The sequence below is a fragment of the Rhineura floridana genome, chromosome 2 (genome assembly GCF_030035675.1).
Source record: "Rhineura floridana isolate rRhiFlo1 chromosome 2, rRhiFlo1.hap2, whole genome shotgun sequence".
NCBI lineage: Eukaryota > Metazoa > Chordata > Lepidosauria > Squamata > Rhineuridae > Rhineura > Rhineura floridana.
This window is the reverse complement of record NC_084481.1, coordinates 128,670,001-128,691,866: the sequence shown is the minus strand read 5'-3', so window position 1 is coordinate 128,691,866 and position 21,866 is coordinate 128,670,001. Positions and strand designations below refer to the sequence as shown.

General features: G+C 41.9%; 1 protein-coding gene across 6 annotated transcripts in view; it reads left to right on the top strand.

Annotated features, from left to right (window-relative positions):
- The window catches only part of HIPK3 (homeodomain interacting protein kinase 3), a 102,215-nt gene that overhangs the window by 60,252 nt on the left and 20,097 nt on the right, over positions 1-21,866 (top strand). For all 6 annotated transcript variants that reach the window (XM_061610521.1, XM_061610525.1, XM_061610526.1 and 3 more), the window contains 4 exons: positions 14,234-14,357; positions 17,150-17,269; positions 19,057-19,143; positions 20,282-20,466. In XM_061610521.1, coding sequence (XP_061466505.1) covers positions 14,234-14,357; positions 17,150-17,269; positions 19,057-19,143; positions 20,282-20,466 — 516 coding nt within the window. The remainder of the gene's footprint in view (positions 1-14,233; positions 14,358-17,149; positions 17,270-19,056; positions 19,144-20,281; positions 20,467-21,866) is intronic.

Genomic DNA, 21,866 nt, shown 5'->3' with positions numbered 1-21,866 from the left:
TCTCTAGCGGCAAAGATGGATACAGGAGCACCCCCAGGCTACGGACCTGCTCTTTCAGAGGGAGTATGACCCCATCCAAAGCAGGCAACTGACCAGTCATCTGAGCTTGGGAACCACCAACCCACAGTGCCTCCGTCTTGCTAGGATTCAGACTCAGTTTATTGGCCCTCATCCAGCCCACCACCGAGTCCAGACAACGGTCCAGGGCTTGCACGGCCTCTCCTGATTCAGGTGTTACAGAGAAATAGAGCTGGGTATCATCAGCATACTGCTGACACCTCGCCCCAAGGCTCCTGATGACTGCTCCCAAGGGCTTCATATAGATGTTAAACAGCATGGGGGACAAGATGGTACCCTGCAGCATCCCACAGCACAGCTGCCGGGGGCCAAAAGACAGTCACCCAATGCTATTCTCTGAGAATGACCCTGGAGATAGGATCAGAACCACTGTAAAACAGTGCCTCCAATACCCATCTCACCAAGTCGGCCCAGAAGGATACCATGGTCAATGGTATCAAAAGCCGCTGAGAGATCAAGTAAGAATAACAGGGTCGCACTCCCCCTGTCCTTCTCCCGATAAAGGTCATCCATCAGGGCGACCAAGGCCAATTCGGTCCCATAACCAGGCCTGAACCCAGACTGGGATGGGTCAGGATAATAGAGTACTTGCAGTTGCTGCACCACAAGCCTCTCAATCACCTTCCCTAAGAAGGGGGTATTTGTAACTGGTTGGTAGTTGTCACAAACCAATGGGTCCAGGTTGGGCTTTTTCAGGAGTGGTCAAATCACCACCTCTTTCAAGGTGGCTGGAACCACTCCCTCCCGTAATGATGCGTTGACTACACCCTGGATCCACTCGGTCAGACCCCCTTGGCAAGCTTTAATAAGCCAAGAAGGGCAAGGGTTGAGAGGACACGTTGCTGGCCGCATCATCGCAAGCACCTTGTCCATATCATCAGGCCGCATCAACTGAAACCGTTCCTACTGGACAACTCATTGGGGACTACAGTAGATGTGGATGGGGCATCAAGACTGCTGTGGTGGCGGGCAACTTTACTCTCACAGTGCCTTCCAAACTGTTCACAGTGGGTCTCCGAAGGGTCTAAGACTCCGTTTCCTGGAGTTGATGTCAACAGAAAAGCCCCACCGGACGGCTACTTGAAGATGCGATGGAGGCAGAGAAGTGGGCCTTCTTTGCCGCCCTCACCGTCACACAGTAGGCACGGTTATGATGTTTTACTCATGCCCGATCAGCCTCACAGCACGTCTTTCGCCACTTGCGCTCTAGCCGTCATCCAGCCATGTCACAGCAACTGCAGGAACAGCACCTAGTCTGTATGTCTGGTGTCACCTGGGACTGGTTTGCCTTCCTTACCCTAAGAATTGGGCAGGCAGATGGCATGAACAACTTATTACTACTTAAAAATACCCACATGTACAAACCAGGCATTAAAAATTTATCCTGGAACATACTCAGGTGGCTAATGTTGCTACTGACATACTTTTGTGAATTTCTGCAGAGCAGCAATGAGCCTTTGTTTCTCATCTTCTTTATTTCTTTACTCTTCTTTGGTAAGTGAAAATGAACAATGGACAGTACAAGAGCCCACAGACAAATGGGAAACAAGGTGCAAAACACAATTAAAGGAAATGTGATAAGGGGCAGTGGTTCAAATAGTCCATATGAAAACAAAATTATAACTGTATCAAAATACAAAATTTCATATTTATTTCTACAAGCATAGCGGATGTGGATATTATCAAAATAATTGACTACTTTGAGCAAAATCCAGCACATTAAATTTTTCTCAGTCTAATTATTTTCGTTGTGAAAGATTTACAGTACAATCCTAGGCAGAAGTTGGATCCACTGAGTTGAGTGGAACTAATTTGGGATAACTGGGTATAGGATCACAGCCTTAGGCATGTATTTAATTCTCTCCTGTTGAAATAGTGTGATTTCCAAGAATTTAACTTTGGGTGGATCTTTATATCTTACATCAGGTGTGGGGAACCTTTGGCCCTCCAGATATTGCTGAACTACAGTTCCTAACCATCATCCCAAGCCACTGGGCCGTGCTTGACATGGCTGATGGGAGTTGTAGTTCAGCAACATCTGGAGGGCCAAAAGTTTGCCTCATCTGTTCTACATCTAGCAAGGAAGGAACAGTTGGCTGGGCCAAGGAAGTGATTAATGCCTCTTTACGAGAGGGAGTGGTCCCTGGCTGTCTGAAAGAGGCGGCAGTGAGACCACTCCTGAAAAAACCTTCCTTGGACCCAGAGGATGTCAGCAGCTACAGACCTGTAGCCAATGTTCCGTTCCTGGGCAAGATCCTGGAACGTGTGGTTGCTGACCAGCTCCAGGCGCTATTGGATGAAACCGATTATCTAGATCCATTTCAATCGGGGTTCAGGCCTGGTTTTGGCACTGAGACTGCCTTGGTCGCCCTGTTTGATGACCTATGTCGGGAGAGAGACAGAGGGAGTGTAACTCTGTTGATTCTCCTTGACCTCTCAGCGGCTTTTGATACCATCGACCATGGTATCCTTCTGGAGAGGCTTGCGGAATTGGGAGTTGGAGGCACTGCTTGGCAGTGGTTCCGCTCCTACTTAGCGGGTCGTCTCCAGAAGATAGTACTTGGGGAACATTGCTTGACACCGTGGGTTCTCCAATGTGGGGTCCCGCAGGGTTCGGTTCTGTCTCCCATGCTTTTTAACATTTATATGAAGCCGCTGGGGGCGGTCATCAGGAGTTTTGGAGTGCGTTGTCATCAGTATGCTGATGACACGCAGCTCTACTTCTCCTTTACATCTTCTTCAGGTGAGGCAGTCGACGTGCTGAACCGTTGCCTGGCTGCGACAATGGACTGGATGAGAACTAACAAACTGAGACTCAATCCTGAGAAGACTGAGATGCTGTTGGTGGATGGTTTCTCTGATCGGATGGTGGATATATACCCTGTCCTGGATGGGGTTACACTCCCCCTAAAGGAACAGGTGCGTAGTCTGGGAGTCATCTTAGACTCTTCCCTCACACTTGAGGCTCATGTAGCCTCGGTGGCCCGGAATGCGTTCTACCAACTTCGGTTGGTAGCCCAGCTACGTCCCTATCTGAGTAAGCAGGACCTCTCATCAGTGGTACATGCTATGGTAACCTCGCGTCTGGACTACTGCAATGCGCTTTACGTAGGGCTACCTTTGAAGGCGATTCGGAAGCTACAGCTAGTGCAAAATGCGGCGGCCAGACTGCTAACAAGAACTAAGCGGTCTGAGCATATAACACCTGTGCTAGCCTGTTTGCACTGGCTTCCAATATGCTTCCGGGCCACATTCAAAGTGTTGGTACTTACCTATAAAGCCTTATACGGCGCGGGACCACGATGTCTGTCGGAACGCCTCTCCCGATATGAACCGGCCTGTACACTACGGTCTACTACGAAGGCCCTCCTCCGGGTTCCGACTCATAGGGAAGCCCGGAGAGTGGTGACAAGATCTAGGGCCTTCTCAGTGGTGGCCCCCGAACTATGGAATGGTCTATCCGAGGAGGTGCGCCTGGCGCCGACACTATCATCTTTTCGGCGCCAGGTTAAAACCTTTCTCTTCTCTGAGGCATTTTAATTCCTGTTAATTCTAAATTATTATATTTTGATTTTAGACTGTACAGTTTTGTGTACAGTTTTGTGTTATTTTTATTGTATTTTTAATGTTCACCGCCCAGAGAGCTGTTGCTAGTCGGGCGGTATATAAGCTTAATAAAATAAAATAAATAAAAATAAACATCAAGATGGTACAAGATGGTCTTGTTTTCTGTCACTACCTTTTCACTACATATTGGTTGAAATGCTCTGATAACTATATATTCTTAGCTTATTCAGGAAAATCAATAAAATGTCACAGAAGCCCAAAATATAGATTGATTATATATACCACTCTTTCTCCCAGCAGGAGCCCAGGGTGGCCCAAAAGGAGTAAAAACACTTTAAAACATCATAAAAACAGATCTTAAAATACATTAAAACAAAACATCTTTAAAAACATTTTTAAACAAGCTTTGAAGACATCTTTAAAAAAAGGTTAAAAACATATTACCTCTCTGACTATATATTTCTAGTGGGAAGATGTTGACAATGTGCAGTATTTAACTCAAGGAATAGCATTAGTGCAATGGGATTTAACTCCCTCCTTCCCCTGTGCACATCTTGCATTGTCCCCAAATTTTCTCTGGAGGGTTGAGAGAACCCCCACAACAGATTTAGGGAGAGGCTCTTCAGAGTGCACAAAGGGTTGCAGGGGGGGGGAGGTGGAAGAGTCCCCTTCTGTGAGCTTCTGTGTAGTCTCACTTCTTAAGAGTGAAGGGAATATCTATTATAAGAATTTATATCCCTGCCTTTTTTTTTTTGCAAAGTGGACACAAGGCAGCAAACAGTGACCTAAGCAAACATATAAAGCACCTTAAAATCCAATATTAGACTTGAATATAATACAAAAAAGGTTGCAGTGCCTCCTGGAATGGAGTCAGAAATGTATCCCCCATAATCATCTTTCTTACCTGTGTGGATCCCCAGACACACCTACGTGACTGCATAGGCAGGGTATGAAATAGTTCACTGAGCTATTGGGGGCTGGGCACCAATTTGAAATCTGGCTGATTGACTTGTGTGAATGTTAGTTTACTGAACAGTCTCAATATCCTGTGGGATCTCCAAGAAAGAATCTGTCATATCAACAGTGATTCACCGAAGATTCTCATTTGTCTTTGGAATGGGATATGACTATGTAAGTAGCAGGTGCAGTGGTGTGGGGAATGACACTACAGTTCGGTTGCCCATCCACCTGTGGTTCTGCCCTTTTAGTACATACCATTAAACTTTCATAGCTGTTAATTTGTGACACCTGTGAGCAAAACAAATAACTGAAATGAGATGTGTTTGATTTTACATTATGATTAACCAATTATCATGTCTTTGTGGCATAGATTCCTTCAACAATACCATTTCATTGTGTAAAATGTATGGATGCATAGTATCTTCCAGTACAAACTAGTGAAAGCATTTGCATTCTGGATTACACCTATTTATTTATTTATTTATTGCATTTGTATACTGCCCCATAGCTGAAGCGCTCTAATTAATTAATTAATTAATTATACTTGTATACCGCCCCATAGCCGAAGCTCTCTGGGCGGTTTACAGTAACTAAAAACAAATACAATTTAAGATACATCTTTTAAAAAACAATTTAAAACACAATTTAAAAATTTTAAACAATATAAAACACATGCTAAAATGCCTGGGAGAAGAGGAAAGTCTTGACCTGGTGCCGAAAAGATAAGTGTTGGCGCCAGGCGCACTTCGTCAAACAGATCATTCCATAATTTGGGGGCCATCACTGAGAAGGCCCTCTCCCTTGTTGCCATTCTCCGAGCTTCCCTCGGAGTAGGCACCCGGAGGAGGGCCTTTGATCTTGAACGTAGTGTACAGGTGGGTTCGTATCAGGAGAAGCTTTCCATCAGGTATTGTGGTCCCAAGCCGTGTAAGGCTTTGCAACAATTAAAAACATTAAAAACAAATATACAAATTTAAAAAAACATTTTTAAAAAGCAATTTAAAAACACATGCTAAAATGCCTAGGAGAAGAGGAAAGTCTTGACCTGGCGCTGAAAAGATAAGTCATAAAGAACATTCCATCATTTGGGGGCCACCACTGAGAAGGCCTTTTCCCTTGTTGCCAGACTCCCAGCTTCCCTCCGAGTAGGCACCCAGAGGAGGGCCTTAGATGTTGAGCATAGTGTACGGGTGGGTTTGTGCTGGGAGAGGCGTTCCATCAGGTATTGTGGTCCTAAACCGTGTAAGGCTTTATAGGTTAAAACCAGCACCTAGAATTGAGCTCAGAAACATACAGGCAGTCATTGCAAGCGGGCCAGAATCGGTTTTATATGTTCAAACCGTCTGGTTCCTGTTACCAATCTGGTTGCTGCATTTTGCAGAAACTGCAGTTTCCAAACCGTCTCCAAAGGCAGCCCCACGTAGAGCACATTGCAGTAATCTAACTTGGAGGTTACCAGAGCATGGACCACTGAAGCCAGGTTATCCCAGTCCAGATAGGGGCATAGCTGGGCCACCAACCGAAGTTGGTAGAAGGCTACTTGAGCCTCAAGTGACAGAGATGGTTCTAGGAGAACCCCCAAGCTACGAACCTGCTCCTTCAGGGGGAGTGCAACCCCATCCAGAACTGGTTGGACATTCACCATCTGGATTTCCTGTGAAGATGAATTACTAGATCTGGATTTCCTGTGAAAATGAATTACTAGCTTGTTGGCAAAATATAGAGGATGTTGTCACATAGCTTATTCAATAGCAATAGAAGTAAACATGGGCCCGCAATTTTTGACTGACTTTAGTAGCCCGCCAAGAGTTATGGTTGTCAGAACCCTAACCTATCACAAGGGGCTGGATCATGTCACTGAGCTCTTGCTGCACAGTGTTTATACGTGTGAAGCACAGCATGAAGTCAGGCAGAACTCCTTTCTCCAAGTTTAGATGGATGACTAGAGCTTATCTATTGTTAGATAGCATTTTTGAGGCACTAACAACACCTCAGAGGTACAAGGCAACACAAGAGAGCCACAGACCTCCTCCCAAACTTGGACCTAGAGATGGTGCTGAGGGAACATCCCCACAGTTAAGATGTTCCCACATCCTCACTGGCACAGTGTGACATAGCCAAGCCCCAGCCCTCCTACTAACTGATTAGGTGATGTTGGAATAATTTCTGCAGTTGCAATGGACTTCTAGCATGTTGGTTTTGCCTTGGAAGTGAAGCATAGAGCTGGGAAAGGAACATTACATCATCCCTTCAGTGGAGTTTCTGAGGCATTCCACGTGCCACAGCAGGGCAACATAAGGAGGACAAGTCTCAACCCTCCACTTGAGCTTGGGGCAGGGAAGGAGGAGAGAGGATCATCCTTCCAATTCTGTTGTGATTCAAAAGCTTTTTGAGGGTCTCTGAAGCACAGTGCAGCTACAGGACAATCTCCATCAACTCTTTTACAGAGTAGTAGAACTCGGCAGGAATCCATGCCCTGGTCAAGAATGTGGGGTTGCTTCACAAAGCTAGTTGCTTTGCTGGGCCTTCAGAAAAGTGTTGCACCTCACGGAGATGACCCGGGCTGTTGACACGATTGCTCCTGCGCGCCCTCTCCTGTGTAGAGCTCATACAGCTCCATGGTACACTCCGGAGCTGAGAGCGATGAAACAGGATAGGAGGCGGCTTGAGCGGAGGTGGAGGCGAACTCCTGACGGATGTAATTATGCACTGGTGAGTGCCTCTACTAACCTGTATTTAGGAGCGGTGAGGGTGGCGAAAAACCAATACTTTGCTGCCACTATTAAGTCATCTCTTTGCCGCCCAGCGGAGCTTTTTAGAGTTGTCCGAGGGCTACTTCATTCTGGCCCTGAGGACATGATAGTGCAATCGGTAGCCCGCTGTAATGAATTTGCTGGGCACTTCCAGCATAAGATCTCATGCATCCGCCGGGACTTGGACTCCCAGTTTATAGCAGTTGATCCTAATGAGGTGTCCAGAGCACAGTCTTGTCATGTTTCATTGGATGAGTTTCAGTTGGCTCAGCTCGAGGACGTGGACAAGGTACTTGGACAGGTGTGTGCAACCACTTCTGTACTAGATCCTTGCCCCTCCTGGCTAATAAAAGCTAGCAGGGATGGAACAGCTGGCTGGGCCAGGGAAGTGATAAACGCCTCTTTACGAGAGGGAGTGGTCCCTAGCTGTCTGAAAGAGGCAGTAGTGAGACCACTTCTGAAAAAACCTTCCTTGGACCCAGAAGACCTTAATAGCTACAGACCAGTAGCGAATGTTCCATTCCTGGGCAAGATCTTGGAACGCGTGGTTGCTGCCCAGCTCCAGGCACTATTGGATGAAACCAATTATCTAGATCCATTTCAATCGGGTTTTAGGCCCGGTTTCAACACCGAGACAGCCTTGGTCGCCCTGTACGATGACTTATGTTGGGAGAGGGACGGAGGGAGTGTAACTCTGTTGATTCTCCTTGATCTCTCAGCGGCTTTTGATACCATCGACCATGGTATCCTTCTGGAGAGGCTCATGGAGTTGGGAGTTGGGGGCAATGCTTGGCAGTGGTTCCGCTCCTACCTGGCGGGTCGTCTCCAGAAGGTAGTGCTTGGGGAACATTGCTCGACACCGTGGGCTCTCCAATGTGGAGTCCCGCAGGGGTCAGTTCTGTCCCCCATGCTTTTTAACATCTACATGAAGCCGCTGAGTGCGGTCATCAGGAGTTTTGGAGTGTGTTGCCACCAGTATGCTGATGGCACGCAGCTCTATTTCTCCTTTTCATCTTCTTCAGGTGAGGCTGTCAATGTGCTGAACCATTGCCTGGCTGCGATAATGGACTGGATGAGAGCTAATAATCTGAGGCTGAATCCAGACAAGACTGAGATGCTGTTGGTGGGTGATTTCTCTGATCAGATGGTGGATATGCACCCTGTTCTGGACGGGGTTACACTCCCCCTGAAGGAGCGGGTTCGTAGTCTGGGAGTACTCTTAGATCCTTCCCTGTCACTCGAGGCTCAAGTTGCCTCGGTGGCACGGAATGCGTTCTACCAGCTTCGGTTGGTAGCCCAGCTACGTCCCTATCTGGACAGGGAGGACCTCACCACAGTTGTCCATGCTCTGGTAACCTCTCGATTGGATTACTGCAATGCGCTCTACGTAGAGCTGCCTTTGAAGACGGTTCGGAAACTACAGCTAGTGCAAAATGCGGCGGCCAGGCTGATAACGAGGACCAGGTGGTCCGAACATATAACACCTGTTCTGGCCCGCTTGCACTGGCTACCGATATGTTTCCGGGCCAGATTCAAAGTGTTGGTTTTAACCTATAAAGCCTTATATGGTGCGGGACCACAATACCTTCTGGAACGCCTCTCCCGATATGAACCTGCCCGTACACTACGTTCAACATCGAAGGCCCTCCTCCGAGTTCCAACTTATAGAGAGGCTCGGAGGATGGTTACCAGAACCAGGACCTTCTCAGTGGTGGCCCCTGAATTGTGGAATAGTCTTCCCGTTGAGGTGCACTTGGCGCCAACATTGCTATCTTTTTGGCGCCAAGTTAAAACCTTTCTTTTTGCTCAGGCATTTTAGTTTAATATCTTCAATTTGGTTTTAGATTTGTGGATTTTTATATATATGTTTTTGTACCGATTTATGTGATTTTATTGTATATATTTTCTGTTGTACACCGCCCAGAGAGCTATGCTAGTGGGGCGGTATAAAAATTTAACAAATAAATAAATAAAATAAATAAAGAGTCAAGAGAGTTCACTCCAAGAATCACTTATTATGATGTGGAATGCTTTATGGAAAAGAAGTTTGTGTGGCTACAGCCTATTGTACCTACATTCTTTCCTATTTACTCTCCTTTCCAGAACTACGTTCCACTTATTGCTCCAGCCTTGTTTGCTTTGTTAGATTACAGGTTTTTTTTATGTCCAAGTCATAGATTAACAAGACAGGCCATGGGTTCATCTTTATTCCTATAGAATCCATGTTGTATCCCATTACACATCTTTTATGTAAGTGCAGCAAGGTGCATCATGCAGTGTGTGACTTTGGGTTGGATCCAAATTTAGCAATCTGCAAATGGAAGGAAACATTCCATTGATAGAGGTCTTTTTGTCTGGTGGGTGAAAAGCACAGGAGATGATTTTCACCAGTTCTCTCCTTTGCATGCAGCACACCCCCATACCAGAAGGTCCCCCAACCCTCAGGAGCAGAGGGAATCAGCAAAAACTGCCTCCTTACCATCAGCCTCATGGAAGTGTCCACTGAGCAGAACTCAGCTCAGGATCTTCTCCTGGGGAGAACAAGGTCTAGATTTTTCATTGATTTATTATTGTGTAAATCAGAGGTGACCAACATGTAGCCCAACAACACTTGGAAGGCACCAACAGCCATCAGTCCATCCAGCTTATTCAATAGTAACAGATGATGGCGGTTGTAGGCCAGCAACATCTGAAGGGCTCCATGTTTGCTACCCCTGGTATAAATTTCAGAGCATGTGGTCAAACATGAAATAGGGCTGCACCTATTCCGAATACAGTTCTTGTGCCCCAGACATTTTTCATTAATAATAAAAAAGAACCAGTATTTCGGGGTGATGGTGGTGGAGAGGATGGGAATGCACACAGCTGTTTTAAAAAACTTTAATTCATCTTTTTTAAACAAAAAATCAAAACAACTTCCCACTATCTCATTTTCATTTGGTTTTGTATAAAATAGTTTAAGCTCCATACCAGCCTTTCCCAACCAGTGTGCCTCCAGATGTTGGACCACAATTCCCATCTTTCTTGACCATTGGCAATGCTGGCTGAGGCTGATGGGAGTTGTTGTCCAACAACATCTGGAGGCACACTGGTTGGGAAAGGCTGCTCCATACTGTGTGTGTGTTAGGTGCCTTCAAGTCAATTACGACTTATGTGGACCCTATGAATTGGTGAACTCCAGTAGCATCTGTTGTAAACCACCCTGTTCAGGTCTGTGGCTTCCTTTATGGAATCAAACCATCTCTTGTTTGGTCTTCCTCTTTTTCTACTCCCTTCTGTTTTTCCCACCATTATGGTCTTTTCTAGTGAATCATGTCTTCTCATGATGTGTCCAAAGTATGATAACCTGACGAGGTGTGCCTGGCGTCAACACTCTTTTCGGCGCCAGGTCAAGACTTTCCTCTTCTCCCAGGTGTTTTAGCATGTGTTTTTAAATTGCTTTTTAAAAATGTTTTTAAATTTGTATATTTGTTTTTAATGTTTTTAATTGTTGTAAACCGCCCAGAGAGCTTCGGCTATGGGGTGGTATACAAATGAAATAAATAAATAAACCTCAGCTTCATCATTTTATCTTCTAGTGACAGTTCTGGTTTAATTTGTTCTAACACCCAATTATTTATCTTTTTCGCGGTCCATGGTATCCACAAAAATGTCCTCTAACACCACATTTCAAAGGAGTTGATTTTTTCTTATCCACTTTTTTCACTGTCCAACTTTCACATCCATACATAGAGATCAGGAATACCATAGTCTGAATGATCCTCACTTTGGTGTTCAGTGATACACATTTGAATTTGAGGATCTTTTCTAGTTCTCTTGTATGAAGCTCCATATTAAACTTGTGATAAATATTTGTTTAGTCTTTGTCATAATTAAGGCCTCATTTTATTCAATCATAATTACCAGGTTTTATTTCACCAACTGTCTCTTAAGAGACATACAATCTACACAACTGCAGTATTACAATTCTTAATGTGTACAATAGATATGTATAGCTTAATATAGATCTGATGTGTACATTTATACTTGGTGAGCATTCAAGGCCAGATTATTGCATTGATATTGTGTCTAACACTTCTAGCTCTTGATATGCATGCTTCAAAGCAAAATGTGGTTATATCATCTCTGCAATGTGGCAGTGTCATTTTCTAAGTACTACTATCTCATTTGCAATTAGTTTGGTTTCCTGCTTCTTGATTTTTTTAAACAAAGGGATTGGAATACAGCTGTCCAGAGTTTGTAATTAGTATAAAATCTGGTTTTCTGTCTAATTAGTCAGACGTTAGGTCTTTCCTGAGTATAAAAATCTGTAACAGTTTCTGGAATGGGGACCTGAGATATTTCTAAAGTGGCCCTTAGAACTGGAAACTTTTTTTCTTAACTGAAGTAGTGCCTCAGTGAAGTACCTCCTAAAAATAATCATTCCTTCATTTCAAAAACATTTGAGCTATTTAAATTCAACATGTAAAAATACCACAATAAAGAGTTTTTGTTGCTACCATTTCTGGCTTTTCATGGGAATCTTCTTCAGCATGTTTGTCATGCCATTTTAGGAGATGAAACATAGGTTTTAACTATATAGAGTTTAAAGTGTGTTATATTTTTCTGGAAGGCATGTGACTTTGAAGGTCTCTGAATTAACAGCTGTCTTTGGTATTCCTTCCTACTTTAAGCTGCTTGGAGGATCACTTTTTTATTTTTATGGCACTCCACTGAAATGTCAGCCAGACCACATTGAAAATACAGTTTTACTTCTTGTTGCAATATTAGTAATAGGTGCTTGAATACAGATTAATAGGAATTCATTTGTTTCTTTGGTCCTTTCTTTTTTCTGTTTGTAGTATTGATCAAAATGTTAACATTCAGAATTTTCTTGATTCATGGAAACAATGTTGCAGTGTTAATAGCTTGCATTAATGTCACTTTTCTGATCACATTAGACAAGTTTATTGTTTGACTTAATTTTTTATTTTATTTATATTCTGCATTTTTATATTCTGGAACTAGTCTACTGAAAAAGGAAAGTTACATGGGCAGGATATATTTTATGTTAACTTTCCCTCACCATCTGCAGGTCCTGTGTACCACCAAAAAGCCACCAGTGCTCTGGAGTCAGTTTTCAGGGATGAATCTCCCTGGGCTACCACTATCATGAGAACAAAAATAAAATTCATAGTCTCTGAACTTTGCATTGTAGCCATTATGGATGTTCAGAATGAATTGGTTCAATTGTAAAACAGTGGACTGATTCACAGACAATGAATAATTAGAAAAGGTATTAAAAACAAAGCTGCCAATGTCATAATACTGCTGTACAAATCTAGGGTGTGACTGCACCGGGAATACAATTTGAAAACCCCAATTCTGATTGCCTTGGTCAAAAATGACATTGTAGGGCTGGAAAAAGTTCAGAATAGGGCAACAAAAATGGAGAAGGGACTTCCCTATGAGAAAAGGCTACGACATTTGAGGCTTTAGAGAAAAGGTGAGTAAGGGGTGACATGGCAGAAGTGTATAAAATTATAAATGGTTTTGAGACAGTGGATAGGAGATTTTGTCTCCCTCTCAGTATCAGGACTTGGGGAGAACCAATGAAGCTGAATGTTGAAAGGTTAGGACAAACAAAAGAAAGTACTTCTTCACACAGCACATAGTTATGCTATTGAATTTGCTCCCACAAGAGGCAGTGATGGCCACCAATGTGGATGGCTTTAAAAGAGACCAATTCAAGGAGGATAAGGCTATCAGTGGCACCCAACCAAGATGCCTGTGTTCTGTCTTCGCTGTCACAGACAGTATGCTTCCGAATAGCAGTTGCTGGGCATGCAAAGTGGCGAGAGTGCTGTTGCACTTGAGTCCTGCTTGAAGGCTTCTCACAGGCACCTAGTTGGCCACCGTGAGACCAGGATTCTGGGTTAGGAGGGCCTTTGGTCTGTTCCAGCAGGGCTCCTTTTATATAAGCCTTTGTTTATTTTGTCAGAGGGTGGTTTGTTTCAGTGTCCTAACCTAGTTCATCAGGCTAACCATGGTTTGTTTGCATTTACAAGAGACCAGGATATGAATCCATGGTTTGTTGTTGGCTTATTTTAACTAATATGTGCCATTATGTCTAAATACAGTAGCCTTGTTTGGCTGTGGTTTGTTTGGGTGCCCCACTCCCCAGATGTGGCAAATCATAGGGCAGGTGGCTTGTTTGCTAATCTGTGAGATAACTTGTCGTTTGTTGAATAAAAAAACTCTATAAATATTTTTAAATTCTTTGCACTTTAAAATCCTATAAATTAGTACACATGTGGTATAATACAGTTACTGGTTGAATCAGCGCTGTATAGGTGTGGTAGAGTATATGGAGTCAATCTGATATTTGAATGATTTAATTTAGAGGTTTTAGTTCTTTTGTGACATTCTGTGTCATGTTCATGTATTCTGTAATTTCTATGTACAGTATTGCAATTATAGATATGAATTGGGAATAGGAATTCCCCTGGGAATGAATTTCAGTTCGAGTTTTATTCATGCATTATGATTAACATGGGGATATATGCATTTTATAGTCACTGTTGTGCCCAATAAACAAGAAATGTCAAAGTTCACAGTTAACAAAGCGGGATGACTTCATGCAAATGCTCGCAACAAAAGCTAAATAGTGGTTGGGATAGAGTAAAATTTAAAATAAATAAATAAATAAATATCTGTGGCCTCACCTTGTACCCATGTTGAATGGAGATGAATTGATTTTAATAAAAAGACAGTTTACCTTGAAGACGAATTGATTTGCCTTTTTAAATGATTGTCATGTTTTCCAAACAACAGTTTTTATTCAGATTATTGTTTCTACATAGTACATCAAGTAACCATGCCTGTTTTATTTGCAGAGCACCAGAAATCATATTAGGTTTGCCGTTTTGTGAAGCCATAGACATGTGGTCACTGGGCTGTGTTATCGCTGAACTGTTCCTTGGATGGCCACTGTATCCAGGAGCCCTCGAATATGACCAGGTAGTCAAAAACATGATGATTTGAGATACTTTATTTTCTCTGTTCAAACCTGCGGTTTGTTCAGTTGGGGTTTGATTCCTTTGATCTTGTCATATGGCTTTGAATGTGTGAAATGATCATGCACTATCACTTTAGATACACATGGTGTTTGAGTCAACATTAATAATTATTTGTGTGTGTGTATTTAGGGATAGGACAGCTGATATAGCAAAGTAGGAAGGAGAGCCTGGCTGGGAGACCAGAGTCTGTGAATTCAAATCCCCACTTGTGTCTCCTGCGTGTCAAGGGCCAGCTAAATATCATCCCCACAGTGAGTGGCTCAGGGGTTACGTGCCCTGCCACCTGTGCAGCTGTGGGCAAGCTGCATAGTCCCAAGAAGCCCAGTTGCCCCCCGGCTGGCAGTTGCGGACAAGGAAGGGGCTGGCTTGTGCAGCTGTGGCAAGCTGAGCAGGCCCTAGCCAGCTGGGGAGGACTAGCCTCAGAGAGAGGCAATGGTAAACCTCCTATGAATACCGGTTACCATGAAAATCCCTATTCATAGGGAGCCATAAGTCAGGATCGACTTGAAGGCAGTCCATTTCCATTTTTCCATTTAGGGATAAATAATTGCAGGAACCTGCAATTTTGATATCCCTCTCTAGTATTGTTTGTATTGTTTGTTTAGGTGACTGCTAAGAAACACCACTTTAGTTATATATTCAGGCCAGCGTGAGTATTGAGTTTTCTCAAACGTACCCTGTAGAAACATACAAATGACTAATACCATATTTGCAAAACTTGTTTGTTAAAGATTATCATAGATCAGTGATCAGTAGTCTTTGTTCAACTGAGTTTGGTTATTTATATAGACAGGCTACACAGCATGTCTTTGTGAACATATCCTACAGCCTCTAGGGCATGTTACGACTCTCAAGAGGCTTTGCAGTGGACCACTGGGTGTTTGTTGAAATCCTATTTAATCCTAGCTCTCGTTTCTTTTAGTTGCAGAAACGTAACAATTGTTTGAATACAAAAATAATAAATAATACAATAGCTGTCATGGAAAAGTAGATGTACAGAATAGGCAAGAAATAAAGTGGTCTTTGGGTTGGTCATATGACTAGTCAAATATTGGTCAGGTATTTTAAAAGCATCAGCTTTATTAGAACAACAAAAAGACATTGGCTTCCCCCAACTCTCCAAAATTTAATAGCTCACTTGCAGAAGTATTCTGTATGTTTTACATCAACCAGTTCTTTCAATAGTTATTGTTTTCTAGAACATTTCTTCACAGGAGCTTTCCAGAATACAGATGTGGGAAGTGAATTCACTTATTCCCTGGTTCCTTCAGCAAACAGGATAGAGTTCTAGATTGTTTTATTGATTTCTACTAATACAATTACCTTATGCAGTTTTAGCAGTAGGCAGTAGGATAAGCTTTGCTATGCTTCTAGATTGGCTCCTGCTGCAGGTGTAAGGGGGCTTCATTACTCACTTTGCTATGAAATGAAATTAAAAAGTTAGACTACACAGTAGCAGTCTTTCAATATTATTTTAGAATATTTAACAATGATTAATTAACTGCCGGGCAAACCCCAATGGCCAGACAGGAAGATTTTTCTAGGTATGATTCAGATTTTTTCCTCAAATCTTAGGCTCACAGTTTCAGAGTAGCTGTGTGCGCCAGCTGTGCTTTGGTACACCTTATATACATTAAATTGTTGAGTATGCGTGTTCATTGTGCTAATAACTGTTAATGATCTGAATATAAAATATGCAGCTAATTTTCTATTTTCTTTTTCTATTTCATTTGACTTTATATCCTGCCCTTCCTTCCAAAGGAGCTCAGGGCACCAGAGCAAATACAGAAACTATTTTGTATTTGGATGTAACCCTGTTTGCAGACCAGAATGTTTTGTAAACAACTTAGTTTTTTTTACCATCAAACGGTATATAAATGTTGTTAAATTAAAAAAAAATACCCTTCATATTTAAGCAGTGAAATAGGCGTCTTCATTTCAGAAATTGATAAAAAGAATCAAATTTTTAAAGAACCTTGTTTAGTTTCCCTGATACATTTCTAAGCAGATGCAAACATGCAAATGTTACCATATATGCTTAATCTGATGTTACTCAGCAGGACAAGAAGATAACAGAAAGAGCAATTCAGTCTCCAGATCCGCTGGTTAGAGGGGGTTATGACTGGGTGAAGGTTTCTCCACCCACGGGGAGGAGCTCCTCTAGCAGAAGTGGCCATGTCTACCACAGAGGCACCTGTTTTGCTTGTAGAAACCTGCAGGCATACATAGATCTACTGCTGGCAGGAAGACGGTGTTAGGCCCCAGGATGTTCTGTAGGGTCCCACCCCAATTCCACACTAGGGCTGGTGTAACTAATTCCCTCTTCCTGGAAACAATGGAAGAAAATGGAAAATAAAAGATGTGTGTGTGTGGAAAAACAAAGTAAATCACCCTCCTCACCTCCCAACCCAGTGTCCACAGCTAGAAGGAATTTGGAAGTGGAGGATCATCTGCTACTTCACTCACCCTCAGTCTCTGTTAGGGTTATACTCACAGTTGATCAGCTTGTAAGCTTGAATGTTAGGCCTGTTTGAACTGAATGAGAAAATTCTCATTGAGTCACTAACTAAATATCACTTCGAAATATCCTACAGCAATCCTGATTTGATCGTCCTTTGCAGAGTCAAGTTCTTGAACCACTGCTATATTGAATACTCTGCATTAAGCATAATAGAATGCTAGCCTGAGCTTTAAAAATGTGTTGACAGAAAGCTACTTTTTTTATCTCTTCAGATTCGTTACATTTCACAGACACAAGGCTTGCCTCCAGAGCAATTGTTGAACATTGGAACAAAGACCACACGATTTTTCTGTAAAGAAACAAGTGCACCATATTCTAGTTGGAGATTGAAGGTACTAAGAAGTCTTGAGAGGGCAGAGAGAATTCTTGTGGTCCGTGTTTTTGGCTATATATATGCCTTATGAACCAGAACAGAGGGTATATTTTGTGAACAGCTTGTTGGTTTGTGAAAAGTTCTTCCTTTATTGGAGATTGATTTAAAGAGACCACTTTTTGAGGGAGAGGGCTGGGTAGCATATTCCTCTGTATTGGAACAGTCCCTCCCTCAGGCAAATTGGGCCTCTTCACAGCTTCAACTGTGATAAGACCCTTATTTATAGGCCTTGGGCACTTGTCCTGTGATGTCATCACATAACAAAATCCGATTGACTGTGTGATATTGTTGCTTTCAAACTATCAAACAAATTATATTTCAAAGAAAGCAGTGTTAAGGGCTGCTAACAGCAGCAATTATCAGGAAAACATTATTTATTGAATTTATATGCCATCTTTCTTGCAAAGGAACCCAGGGCAGAAAACAAAAACAAAACTATTTAATAAAAAGACCATTTAATATAAGCGAGGGTGGGGATTTTAGCCCCTTCCAAAAAAATCTCCTTCATTCTGACTGGACAACATTTGGATCAACTCTAGGAACTAATGTAAATGGGATAGCTGATAAATCCTCATCTTCCAGTAGCACAATGGTAGTAATGCAGTATGTTTTTAAAGCTGAAATTGTATATCATTTGTAGGGTTCAGAAATCCACTGTGTACCAGAACCAGTTCTATCCAATATTTCACTTACAAACTTGCATTCTCACCCAGCCTCGACCTCGTTAGGGAGCTATGAAAGATTGGCCTAGTTGCACACTTCATGTTGTATCGTGAGTTGCTTTACTGACTTGATTGGTACGACTAGCTTCTGCATATGCTTATTTATGTCTGTGAAGAATCTTATATTGATGGTCACCTTTTCCTATCCCTCCGCCTTTAGAGAGATGCAGATCTCTCCTATTCTACTTTGACAAGATCAGGGATGTGGAAAACAATGGAGGTGCAGCAGCTGGCTTCTTTGAATTGAGATAGAAAGATGTGTTGAGACACTTCCAAGTTATATGAAAGGAAGTAAGCAGGATTCAGAAATGAAATCCAGTTCTCCACCGTTCCAGTCCTGGGCTACAAGTACTCAGAATGCAGTAAGCCTGCAAGGACATGTTCTATGCTATACTGGCACAAATACTTTACTAATGGACCTCTCACTGGAAGAGCACCATCATGATGATAAAATATTAGTTGTAATGAATGGTCTTTATAGTACACTCATTGTGCAAAGTGTTCCAGTTATCCTTTTGACAGGCCTTTATAGCATCCCTATGAGGGAAGACATTATCATTCCCATTTTGCAGGAATAGAACTAAAGCTGACAGTTCATTTTTCCAGGGTGTACTCAGTGCAACAATGCAGTATGAATCTAAAATACAGTGGTCTGTATATATGACCAAGACCACATTGGCTCTTAACTATTGTAGGATTTACAGTTGCACGTTGGTAGATTGGTGTTAAGTCTGATTTAGTTGCAATTCATGATCCAGCAGTTGTCCTGAACATTCCAGAAGAAATAATAACTTTGTGACTAGTTCCAGCTGAGGAGCCATTTGTGGTTTCCTGAACAAAACTAGTTACCTAGCATACATCTCTTAGGCATGTCATCCTCCATTTTTAGAAAAGGACATACTTTTATAACAGTAAATAGAAAACACAATAGTGCCTATTTTAAGTAGTTGCTTTTGTCAACAGAATGAATTTTTTTTAGTATATTGAGAATAATGTTTAATCCTCGTTTCTTAAATTCCTGAAGACACTGGAAGAACATGAAGGAGAGACAGGGATGAAATCTAAAGAGGCCCGAAAGTACATTTTCAGCAGTTTGGATGATATAGTGAATGTGAGTGCATACATACATATTTGATGGATAAAGGTTTTTTTTAATGTATTGGCTACCATTTGTGACTATCTTTTGCCTCTAATTTTACTTGGAGGAATTGATACTCTGTTTCTAGATCTTCCCTTCCTATTAATTTGGATTTTGAAATTATCTGCTGATTGTATATCCATACTCATCTGCAGTAGCTTCACTAGTGCATATGAAATTAATGCTCTCCCATTATGACATAGTTTTCCTAGTTTATTTCACTATAAAAAGTTCAAATCCCTCCTCTGTACCCCAATCCCACCTTTATATGAAGATTTTTTTTTCTAATTTCAAGGAATCGTGTTACAACTTGGCCCCAAAGGTTTGTAAAGCTAGGTAATTAAAAATAGTACTTGACATTTGGCATTTCCCTTCATTTTACCAAGGATCTTGGTTTAAAAACAAGCTCTTCATAACCTATGGTTTGAAGTTGTCTTGTGAAACTTTGCAGAGGTCATTATAAACTGCAATCCCAGGTTTGCATGTAATGACAAGCAAGAAATAAAACTTAACACTGGAGAAATTCTCCTCCCAGCTGCATGGGATGAGGAGAACCATGCAAGCCTTTATAAAGGCTCCTTTCTGATTGTGCACATAGCACTAAATCTTGGTTGAGCATTATGTGTGAATGTAGCCAGCATGAAGCATTTAGGGTCTAACTATATTGGACTAATACTTTAATTAGTTGATACTTAGCCAGTGATATGAGGCACAATTGTTTCTTTAATATTACCCCTTTTAATGTTCATAGATTGTGTTTTGAGGCTAGGTGACATTTCAGCCCTCTCTTTCCCTACAGCTCACATCTCTCCTTGACCATTTCTTTCTATCATCCAGTGCTTCTAAATGTGGAGAGGCACATAGAATGAGGTTTTGCTAGTAATGTAATTAAACATTACTCTTTTATCTGCTGCTGTTGATAACTGTTTTACTGCTATTTGTTTTATTGTGAGATTTGATTGTAATTTTGTTGTGATTTACATTTTTATTGTAAGCTGAGTTTGATATTATCTTGAAAGACAGGGCATAAATATCTAAATGAAAACCTTGGTATGGATGAATTATAAATGCCGAATTGTTTTCACTCTGACATTTACTTGTTCAACACCAGGTGAACATGGTGATGGATTTAGAAGGAAGTGACCTGTTGGCAGAGAAAGCAGACAGAAGAGAGTTTGTCAGCCTGTTGAAGAAAATGCTGTTGATAGATGCTGACTTAAGAATCACTCCAGTTGACACACTGAACCATCCTTTTGTTACCATGAAGCACCTCCTTGATTTTCCTCATAGCAACCAGTATGTCATGAAACACGCTTGTCAAAATAATCCTGGGCAAGCCTTTTTGTATGGATTCTATGTTTCCTGTACTGCTGTATTTTCTTTAATTCCCATGCCTTTTGATTCTGGGCCACATTCTCTTGACTAGTGCTGATTGCAACAGAACAAAATTTCCTTAGCTATGGCTTTTGCCCACGTGCAAGTATTTGATTTTTGTCATGCAGCAGTTGCATGGCATACATACTGTATGCAGCATGCATTGAAGAGAAATTCCACCTAGATTAAAGATTTTTATTTATCTAGTTAATTTATATACCACCCTTTTCACAAGCCACAGAGCTGTTCACAACAGGTCAAATAGTAAACAATCAATGAAAACCCCCACAATCCTTTAAAAAAAAATGTAACTTGGCTAACAATTACTAATAGCAGCAGCAATCAGGCCTCTTCTCCTTCAAAACCCCACTGAGAAAGATGTGTCTTAACCAAGTGCCTAAAACTACAGAGAGATGGGGCCAGATGCACCACAGTAGAGAGTTCCACATATGAGGAGCTGTCACTGAAAAGGCCCTTTCCCAGGCCCCCACACCACATACTGCATACTGAGGAGGAACCATCAGGACGACCTCGTCTGTTGAACTTACAGGATAGACAGGTTGATATGGAAGAAGGCCTTATTGCAGATATTTCAGTCCCAAGCTATTTAGAGCTTTAAATATCAAAGTGGAAATAGCTTTGCTGATGTTCTACACATTTATTTGGCAAATCCAGCTCTACGTCAGTTCTCCTTCTGGTTCTTTCTCTGTGTTTGAGAGAGAGAGAGGGAGACTGAGTGATTCCATGGGGATTGGGATCAGTGGAAGAATGGATGATGGTGGCTGCTGGTTTGTTTGTTTTTTGCAGCATATAAGAAAATAAAGCAGAACTCCATTCACACAGTGGAGCTTTCCTAGCCAATCCCTCATGCCTTTACAACTCCCTGTAATGGCTGCTCTTGAGGGTCACAGGATCTTCAAGAACTGGTGGGTCAGGGGGCTGCAGGGAGATGGGGAAAATAGGAGAACTTAGGAGGGCTACCTTGTGCAAGCAGAACTGCCTATCTGCTCACACAAGACATCTCTGGATCTAAACCAAAATGTTGGTAATTCATTATATTCCTGATATACAGTTGTGACTTATTTGTTGCAGGGAAAGAGTGTGAATTTGATTATGTGTTAGTTGAAGTATTTTTATTTATTTATTTATTGAATTTTTATACCGCCCCACTAGCATAGCTCTCTGGGCGGTGTACAACAAATACAATAAATACAATAGAATCACACAGAACAATACAAAAAATATAAATTGGTCTAAAACCAATTAAAACATGTTTAAGAAAAGCTAAAATGACTGATAAAATAGGAAGGTTTTGACTTGGC